Source organism: Mus caroli, unplaced genomic scaffold (assembly GCF_978045245.1).
Source record: "Mus caroli unplaced genomic scaffold, Mus_caroli_1 scaffold_14, whole genome shotgun sequence".
Lineage (NCBI taxonomy): Eukaryota > Metazoa > Chordata > Mammalia > Rodentia > Muridae > Mus > Mus caroli.
Genome location: NW_028227269.1, coordinates 102,352,987 through 102,363,300, shown reverse-complemented (window position 1 = coordinate 102,363,300; position 10,314 = coordinate 102,352,987). Strand labels below are relative to the sequence as shown.

At 45.0% G+C, this 10,314-nt stretch overlaps 1 protein-coding gene across 1 annotated transcript; it reads right to left on the bottom strand.

Moving 5' to 3' along the window:
* Positions 1-4,519: 4,519 nt before the first annotated feature.
* Positions 4,520-9,675, bottom strand: LOC110288339 (serine protease inhibitor A3B-like). The gene is made up of 4 exons (XM_021154711.2): positions 9,630-9,675; positions 7,289-7,562; positions 6,185-6,335; positions 4,520-4,720 (listed from the first exon to the last, which is right to left on the bottom strand). Exons 1-4 carry the CDS (start codon positions 9,658-9,660, stop codon positions 4,520-4,522), a joined length of 657 nt encoding a protein of 218 aa, XP_021010370.2. The 5' UTR covers positions 9,661-9,675.
* Between the last annotated feature and the right edge of the window lie 639 nt (positions 9,676-10,314).

The window sequence follows — 10,314 nt, the reverse complement described above, 5'->3', positions numbered from 1 at the left end:
TATGCATTTATTGACATATAAACATATATATAGATAGTTATATATTACACACACACACACACACACACACACACACATATATATATATATATATATATATATATATATATATATATATATAAGCTGTGATGCCTATTCTTGGTTGTCAACTTGACTACATCTGGAATGAGCTGCCTTCTAGAAATGTAGAGCAACTGTGATCCAGATCTAGAGAGTGGAAGACACAGGATCTTGACATGGGATGTCACATAATTTTGATCTAGATTTTGAGGTATAATGGTGATGAAAAGTTTAGGCCCAGGCAAGGTAGCCTTTAATCTCAGGAGACAGAGGCATACAGATCTCTGAGTTGAAGGCCAATCTGGGACAGAATAAATTCCAAATCCAGGTGTGGTGGTACACACCATTATTCTGGGCCATACCTTCTGCTGGAGGCCTACATAAAGACAATGTAAGAAGGAAGATGTTCTCTTCTTTGCCTGCTTGCATTTACTTGCCAGCACATCAGAATTACAGCTTACACAGAAGGCCTACTGAAATACCCAGCTTTGTGGAACAGAGAATCTATTAGATTCTTGGACTTCCCGTTCACAGGTGGCCATTTTTGAGTTAGTTGGATTGCAGACTGTATGTCATTCCCTAAATATATGCAGACAATGCATAAGTTCTGTGATTCTAGATAACCCTGATTAATACATATCAGATATATGCGATATGTATATATGTACATTTGTTGTTTCCCATATATATATGCATATATATATATACACATATGTACATATATAAACACATACATATATATCTATATATTATAGTTCTCTATCTCTTTCATCTTTCTAAAAGGTATTAAAATAAAATCTACACATTCTTATTTCTAAGTTTTTCCAAGCAGGGCAGTGGTGGTACATGCCTTTAATCCCAGCCCCCAAGAGGCACAGCCAGCCAAATCTTTGAATTAAAGGCCCACCTGGTCTACAGAGTAAGTTGCAATCCAGTAAGGGCTACACGGAGACACCCTGTTCCAAACAAACAAACAAACAAACAAACAAACAAACAAACAAACAAGGACTTCTCACCTCTCTGCTCATCCATGAATCTCTTGGGGTTCATTTGAGTCACATGCCCTTTGCCTACTATGAAGAAACATGGTGGATGCTGGCTGCAGTGCCTGCCATGTCCTTGCTTCCTGTTCCTCTGAGTACCTACTTATAGTGCGATTACTGCATCATCTTCTCCAAAGATGCTACACCATTCTCCATACCTACTGCTGCACAGGAAGGCTTGGAATTCTGGCCCTGCAACCACAATAGCCTAGAAAGACAAGTTCTCATCATATGCCTGGTTTTGGAATCAATTTATTTGTGGTAGCTGCAGGGGTTTGTCAGAGACCATACCATGAGAAAGCTAGCCCTTCACAATCTCCCACCCTGACAGGCCAAATGGCCTCATGCTAGGAGCCGGTTGTCACTCCCTCCTCCCTATTCCCTTCCTGGCACTTGAGGCTGTAAAAGCTGAATTATAGTCCCCTCTTCCCTTTCTCTTCCTGAATTCCCATGACATCCAAGGGCAGGAGTTAGTGCTGAGCCTGGCCTGACACCCAAGGCTGTTAAGGAGGATCTATGTTCTGGAGATAAGACACAGAGTGTCCGCCACCTGGCGCCTGACTTCGGCCCTCATGTCAGAAGATGCTCACTTCTTTGTCCTTTGTTGAATTCTCCCTCAACCCCTCCCTATTCCCCTCAATGTATGCTTTAAAACCAGGCATCTCAGCCTAATAAATGGAGACCTTGACAACTATTTGCTTGGTCTTTGGCTTTTCTTTCTCTTCCAATCCCATTTTCTTCCAGGTTTGCGGTCGCCCTTGCACCCACGAATAACTGAATCCCATGGGACAGGATAGTTGGGGTAGCTTTAGGGTGGAAGTGGCGGCCAGGACATTGATGGTTATTATAACTATAATCAGCACTATTACTCCCCATCCCATAGTGCTTCTGCATGGCAGATTTTCTCTGATCATTGATGTATTGATTTGAGAGCTTGGCAATGACCTCTGTCAGGTAGTAGGTTTAAAACCTCAAGGTTATATGTCTGAGTTTCATTAGACCCAGTGTGTCATTGGCAGAAGCAAGGAAGAAAGAACACACGTCATGTGTGAGACCACTCCTCTTAGCTATTCGATTGTTAAATTTTAAGAAATGGATTCTCAGCATGTAGAAACCACTGAGTCATGCAGGAAGTTCCTAGACATTGAACTGCAGTGAACAGCAATGTTTCTAGGCTCTTATCTTTCCCCTCTACAGTCTGTCACCTCTACTGAACACTGGGTCTCCCCCTTTAGAGGTTTCTTCACCAAGTCAATGCTTGGTTGCTGTCTTAGTCAGGGTTTCTATCCCTGAACAGACATCATGACCAAGAAGCAAGTTGGGGAGGAGAGGGTTTATTCAGCTTACATTTCCACACTGCTATTCATCACTAAAGGAAGTCAGGACTGGAACTCAAGCATGTCAGGAAGCAGAAGCTGATACAGAGGACATGGAAGGATGTTTCTTACTGACTTGATTCCCCTGGCCTGCTCAGCTTGTTTTCTTGTAGAACCCAAGACTACTGGCCACGGATGGCACCACCAACAATGGGCCCTCCCACCCTTGATCACTAATTGAGAAAATGCCTTGTAGCTGGATCTCATAGAGACATTTCCTCAACTGAAGCTCCTTTCTCTGTGATAACTTCAGCTTGTGTCAAGTTGATACATAAAACCACCCAGTACAGCTGCCAAGAAGCATGCAAAATTCCTGCCCTGCAAGGAATGAGAAGTAAATGCTGATACCTAGGTTCTGTACCCCCTTAAGAGATGGACTCACACTTTGGCCACAGGTTCCACAGCCATCCCATGGGCAGCATGAGATTTATTTAACCCCAGATTCCTTAGATACCTGGTTAGAGGCCCAAATGGAGGGATGGATATAGAGGGCCTGTGCCCCTACTCATGGAGTGCATGTGATTTCCAACTCAGGGTCTTGACTGACAGTTATGCACATTGTCATTTTGGAGATACTTGGCTGCTGTCAATAGATGGAACCCTTCTTCTCTCACTCCATTGTTCCTATGTGTGGTATCTCAGTGATCACTGGGAAGGGAATAGTCGTGTGTGTGTGTGTGTGTGTGTGTGTGTGTGTGTGTGTGTGTTTGATTCTCTGCTGAGCACAGGTCTACCTGTGACTGTGTATTCTCAGGAGCCTTTAGGCTTTGGTGTGTCTCCACATGGATGGAAACCTTTCTGTCTGTCTGCAGGCCTCTGGCTGTTTTTCCAGGCTCACACGATTCTCCATGGTCACCCAGCATCCGACCCAAATGTATCTTGGCCTCCTCTCCTCCTCTATCTAGGCTCTACCCAGGCTCAACACTTGAGCTGTATCACCCACTCCTCTTTCCAAATGTAGCCTGATGTTTCCTGAAACTTCCCTCAATGACAATCCCCTTGACCCCTGCTCCAGCAAGTTCTTTGTGTTGTATCCATACATGTTACATTCCTAAGACAGGAGCAGTAGTTGACCCTTTGAAGGCTCCATCAGGCTCTGAGACATTAGAAGATCACACATAGGGCCAGGCTTTTTACAATCTAGTGTAGTATCTGTTCTGCCCTTATTCTAAATGGACTTCGTGTCAGATTCTAAGAAATGGCTCCATTGTCCTTTGCCCTTCATAAAATACTGTTTGGTGATCTGACTTCTATGACTGCCTATACTCCTCCTCTTCCTCCTCTACTTCCTTCTCCTCTTCCTCCATCTCCATATCCTATTCCTCCTCTTCTTCCTCTTACTTCTCTTCCTCCTTCTCTTCCTCTCTTCTTCACCAGTACCACCACCTCCACCATAGAATTCATCTTCTAAACCCAGTTATCTATGGGTGCTCTCTTTGAAGCATTCACAGTCTTGCTTTATCATCTACCTGGCCATCATTATTGTGACACCTCAGGACCAGACTCTTTGCTTGGTGAAGGTTATCCCTGTGTCATCAGGGAACTTGGAATACCATAATGTGTAGCTGTGACCCACAGAAAAATGATGAAGATTCTTGATGCCTCAGTTTCCTCATCCATAAAAGGGACTCATAATAGCATGTGAGTCACAGGAGTCACAGGGTGCAAATGACAATCTCTATGTCCCTGTTGTCACTACAGGCCACCTCCTGACAACAGGAGCTGAGGGAACACTGCCTGGAACTTTCTGTGCAGGTATAAGTTTATTGACAATTTGCTCCTACCTATTCATTTTGGGTGATGAAGGTGGAGAACTCCATCTGGGAACTGGGAGAAAGACAAATTTCAGGCTCAGGAATATGAGCTACTGATGCCAACAGGACTGGAATCCTGACACAGACCATTCAGAAGCATCTGTGAATGTGTGACCACTAATGTTAGTCAAGGTTACAGTCCAATTACACGCATATTGCAGCCAATCAGAGGATGGAATAAAAAAGCACATCGAACTTGGAAAAAAGCCACACTACCTGGCAAGTTCTAGTTTTCTAAAGGGTCCACAATCTTGGCAAATGAAAGGAAAACCTGAGAACCTTTGCTGAAAAGAATGAACAGGCATGGCACATTAATTTTAAAAAGCATAGGGTACATTTTTGAAGATAGGAAGTTATATATGGCTCTCGAAGTGGCATCTACTTCTGTGTCTGTCTCAGTCATGTGCAGCACAGCCTTGTGGACCATCTGTGGGGAGAGAAACACATCACCTATTGGAGACCAGAAAGATCAGGATCAGGATCTGGAGCAAGCAGTGTTTGTTGTCTTCCCCTGCTGGGGAATTTCTTTGCTCCTTTCATGATTTCCAACCCTGGTTTCCCATGCCTCTGCTTGGGGTGTGAGATGAGGCATGTCCTGGTCTGCTCCGTGTCTGAATCTGTGCTGTCCTCAAATCACTACAACAGGAGGATGGGAGTAGGCAATGCCAGATGTTTTTCCACAAGCAGCCTCACAGCAGCCCTGCAGCAAACAGCCAGTGTGCTGGTAGCCAGTGCAGGTTTCTGTTGAGTTTTGGTCTTTTGCTATCTACTGTAAAGCTAGGTGTATACCCCCAGGACTAGGTTGTTCCAGAGAAGAGAGAGTCTACATGTAGACTAAGCAAACATATCCCCAAGTTATTTCTGATGGGCAAATAAAGATGCCATCAGCCAATAACTGAGCAGAAGGGACATAATTGGTGTTTAGGTTCTTTTGGCTTGGGATTCAAGGAGAGCCACAAGGAAGAAGAATTTGCAGGGAGAGGAAAGGGAAGCTACCATGTGTTCAGAATCAAGAACATGAGTCTCCAAGTGCTGTCCAGTTGGAGGTAAGAGAAGCCCAGATACAACATAGTAAGTAATACCTCAGGGTATTGATAGGAAAGTGGGTTCTAATAGCATTGAAGCTAGGTTCCTGCCCAGCTATTGTGTTGTCTAAAGCTTATTGCAAATATAAAGGTTTTGTATGTCTATCATCCCAGAACTTAAATAGCTAAGGTGGGGATAGAAAACTCAGTTGGGATTAAATAATTTCTACAACAAGCCTCAGCATCTCTCCTGCTCTAACTTCCTTGTGATTTACACCAGCATTGCACAGGGCATGGCTTCACATTTCCAGACTACCATGCCCTGGTTACACAGATCTCAGCCCAGGGCTCTGAGTGGGGCTGGGAGAGAAGAATAAGCACCAGAATAGGCTCTGAACCTAAGAATGCCATATGAGGGTCTAAGGGCATCGTCTCTCCCATTCTCAGTTTTTTTTTTCATCAGAATTGCTATTGATCCCTTGTTATTACTTTTACTGGTACTATCATGTGTGCTGGTGAAGTAGTAATGACCGCACACTACATTGAAAAAGCTGAGGCCCTGCAGTGGATTGTGGGTGGTTCTGCAGTGGATTGTGGGGAGCCCTGCAGTGCAGGACAGGCTGGGACCCATATGATCTAAAACCAAGCACAGACACTTTCCCCATCATTGACTTCTGGATGAGGTCAAGTCCTGATGGTAACAGAACGACTGCCTGTACACTCTGAAAGGTATATCTGGGCTACAGTTTATCTCTCTCAGGCATGAGGAATCTCAGCCATGCAGGTTTTCTCACACATTGAACATCCCCACATGCCCAAATGGTTTTTACTGTCTACATTCAGGATCCCTGTGTTTCTTGTCTTACCTGAGCGACTCTTATTTTTTTGTCTCCAGTGATCCCAGACAGGTCAGCCTGTTTGGAGAAAACTTCTTTTATACCCAACTCTGGAAGGATGTTTTCTAGGTTGTAGTGTTGGGACAAGGAGATCTTGGGTAGGTGGAACTCATCTATCATCCTGAGGATAAAAGAGAAGTGGAAGAGCCAGAGAAATCTGTGCCCAATCAACACAACTTATTACATAGGACTGCTCCTAGGAGAGGGCTCTCATTCTTTGAGAGCCCTCTTTCTGGAGAGGAGCCCTCTTTCCATCCATGCCCAGACCATGAGATTTTGCTCTTTCTAATGCATTAATTGTTCATCATGGACTAGAGTCTTTGCAGTGGACAGGCAACCTGCCTTGATACTAGCTGCTCCTTGCTTGAGAATGCTTTTCTCCTAGATCCACAAAATCCAGTCCTTCTCTATCATGCCAACCCTCAGTCTTTACCTAGTGTCCCTTATGTTCACATTGGACACTGCATCAGACTCCAGATTCCCTTCTTCTTGGTTGTCCTTTTCAACCTCAGCACTGAACTCAACCTGAACTTTAACGTAGTAAATAATGATTAGCTCTACTTTCTTCCTCCTCCTGTCTCTTCCTCAATTATGAGATAGCCCACAAGGATGAGAATTTTTGTTCATTCTTCTCTGATACTCTCTCAGAGTCTATGTCAGAGATTGAAACACAGTAGGTATTTAAGTCACCATTCTATAACTGGTGAATCAGTGGCTGACAAGGGGATGAGATTGCTACACAGAACACAGCTGGTTCTCAAGGTTGATATCTCACCACAATTCCCTCTGCTTTCCAAAAATTCTTTTAAGACTCTTGTCCTTTACAGCCTGTGAGAGAGGCACAGGAAATCTCATTCCTCATTCGAGCAGATATCATCTTGTCTACAACAAAAATTCCAGTAAAATCAGGCCTCAAACAACTGAGAGAGAGGAAGGGAATTCAACTCAGGTTTAACTGTTCTCTTCTGACACTTTAACCATTAAACTGGGTCTCAGTGAGAATCTGAGGTACAGGGACACTGGCTAGCTGCAGAACAGGGATCCAGGCCATTTCTGGGTCCTGTGGACACACACCTGGGCCTCAAACATTTCCTCCACTTCCTCAGGGTCTCTGGTTGCAAGCTGGCTTCCACCTGCTGCATCTTGCCCTGGTCAGGGAGGATGAACATGGCCTTGCCATTTCCTTTGTAGTTCAGCTCCACCACAGTGCATTTCAGCTCCTCATCCCGGAAGTAGGGTGTCCTCAGATCCTCAATTTTCATCATGGGCACCTTAACAGACCTCCTTCTGTTCACTATGAACTTTCCCATGTACGTGTCATCAGGGTCAAAGGGCACCTTCCATTTGCCTAAAGATGAGCCAAAACATCAGACTGTAACAGCAGCAGATACACTCCTCCTCCTTTCCATCTATGTTCAGCTTCTGAGTTGTGACTGCAATCCATCCATATTCAGTCACTCAGAATGTCTCTCAGGGTGGCAATATGCTAAAATGGAAATATCTTGGTATGTCGACAAACTGTTAACAATGGGGATCAAGGCTTAGTTGGAAAGGGAACTTCAAACACAGCTTAGCTACTTGAGCTCTTGACACTGTCATGGATCTGGTGTGCAGTGTGTCAGAGAGATGAGAGCGAAGGTGGTGAGACTGGAGCCTGGGGACAGTTGAGAATTCCACCTTCCTCTAGGAAACCCTGCCTAGAAAGCAATGGCTTGTGGGATAGGTTTTTGGGGAAACAGAACAGCACAGACTAAGTTCTCCAACACCATGATCAGTTCATCATTCCATAGATTGTGGCTAAGTAATGAGTCCTCATCCCACACATGGGCAATGGTCACCACGAAAAAAATCACAAGTTCACCTCAGGCTTTTGCCCAATTTCTAGTTTATGGCTGCTCAACTAATGTACACTCTGGGACTTGGTGATGAAACAATTTCTTATTCTTGGCATCTCACAGGTTAAACATACATCCCACCTCATACCACACAGCACTTGATCCTGTGTCCTGGGGAGAGTTAAGAAAGACATGTCCTGCAGTTCAACCCATTATATGTTGCTCTGCTTCTATCACCCCCCAGGCCACAACAGCTTTGGAGCCATCCTGCTCCCTGGCCTCCTGTCCTACTATCATCCTGTCCTCTGTGATCTGTCCTCCTGTCTTCTTGTCCTCTATCCTACTGTCCTCCTGTCTTCTGTCCTACTCTTCTCTGACACCCTGTCCTAATGTTTCTGTCCATTGTCACTATATTTTTCTGCCTAGAGCCCAGGCCTGCCCTTCTGTATCCTGAAATAACTTTAATTAGCACCAAATCCACCAAAGGTCTGGATACATCATGACTTCTCTCACACAGCAATATCTGTGCTATCAACTTGCTCCCTGGTCCCTATCAAGCAGAAAGTATTGGGTGTTGGACTCCTAGATTACCCCCAACTGCCCTTACCCATAATGTCTCCAGTTGAGTCTGCAACTATCATTGTCCCAAGTCACAGTAGATTAGTTGTCCCAGGAATGTGTCTTGGGAATTCTGACCTTTCATGTATTAATTTTACAAAAGTAAAATTTCAAGAAGCAGCCAGACATTAACCCAGAACACTGCCTGGCTGACATTTCCCTTTTCTCATGACTTTTCCCAGTCCCAGATTCTCCATGCTCAAAATGAGCTCATCACAGGCTCAGGGGAGAAGTCCTATATAGCAACTGCCCACAGGGCTCTTCACCACTTTTCGGTTAATGTGCTTTCCCCCTTAAGATCAGGGTAAATAGGTTTCTTTTTTTTTTTTTTTAAAGGATTTTATTTATTTATTATATGTAAGTACACTGTAGCTGTCTTCAGACACTCCAGAAGAGGGAGTCAGATCTCGTTACGGATGGTTGTGAGCCACCATGTGGTTGCTGGGATTTGAACTCCGGACCTTCGGAAGAGCAGTCGGGTGCTCTTACCCACTGAGCCATCTCACCAGCCCCGGTAAATAGGTTTCTTGAGGTCAAGAATTCCCAGCCCACTGGAACCCTGCTGGAGACCAAGGCTATCCAGAGGGATGGATACCTCATTTAGGAACATACAAGAAATGCCTGCTCTAGTCAGACTGAGGTATTCCATTTATGTAGGGAGTAGCCATGGCTTCTGCCTACTCAGGAGGGCTGGCAGTGGAAGACATGGCATTCTGATAGTAAGTTCAAGTCACAGCACAGATCACCTTTCTTAGACAGATGGCTCTGTGTTTCTGTTGGCATGTCCTAGAAATTATATCAATATCTAAAATAAATCTCAGTGGAGATGTAAGGGCTTTGTGTAATATATATAAACACGTGGCTCTGAGGCCTGAGCACCTCCTCTCCAGTGGTCAGTGTAAGAACACAGGTTCCCAGGAAGCATCCTCTCCCTCTATTCACCAACCATTCACCACTCTCACCTCTATAGAGGAGGTAATTCACCAGCACCATGGATGTACTTTCATCCAGTTCTGAGACCAGCTCCTTGATCTTCCCCTGGGTCTGATTGCTCACATGGCCATTAATGAGCTTTGTGGCCTCTCGAGGATGCTGGAAGTCTGCTGTGAAGACCTCAGCGTGGTACAGTGCCCTTGTCTTCTCCTTGAACTCTGCCAGGATCTGCAGGTGCTTTTCAACAAATAGGGCATTGCCTGTGCTGATCTGTTCCTGGTCCCCTGGATGACTTCACCTCTGTAGGAGGTGCTCAAAGCTGTGGTGGATGTCTGCCTCAGTGGTCTCTGTGACATTGAACTTGAGACGTTCTAGAATCTCTTCCAGGGTCTTTCCCTCTGCTCCCAGAGACAAGGAGGCCAAGGCAGTTGCTATGCCAAGTGGAGAGAAGACAATATTTTTATGTGGATTCTTCAAAGCCAGCTTCTTGTACAGGCTGAAGGCAAAATCAGTGTTGGTGGAGGCCAATGTGAGACTGTCCAGTAGTTTTCGAGTGTCTTGACCTTTCTGGATTTCAGTGTGCCTTCCCAGTTGCCCATCTGAGGAGCAGAAGACAGCAGGGCAGATCCCAGCCATTAGGATCCCCAGAGCTGCAATGAAGGCCATCTTCTCTGTTCTCCAGGCTGAAAGCAACACATATTTGGGTCTGGGAGG

Bases quoted from the DNA above. Each gene is read 5' to 3' on its own strand.
- LOC110288339 (XM_021154711.2), bottom strand. From the start codon at position 9,660: ATGGTGCTGGTGAATTACCTCCTCTATAGAG. The intron at 6,336-7,288 runs GTGTGTGTCCAC...TTTTATCCTCAG, and splicing joins AGGAAATGTTTGAGGCCCAG to GATGATAGATGAGTTCCACC. The intron at 4,721-6,184 runs GTAAGACAAGAA...CTCTCCCCACAG, and splicing joins AAAAAATAAGAGTCGCTCAG to ATGGTCCACAAGGCTGTGCT.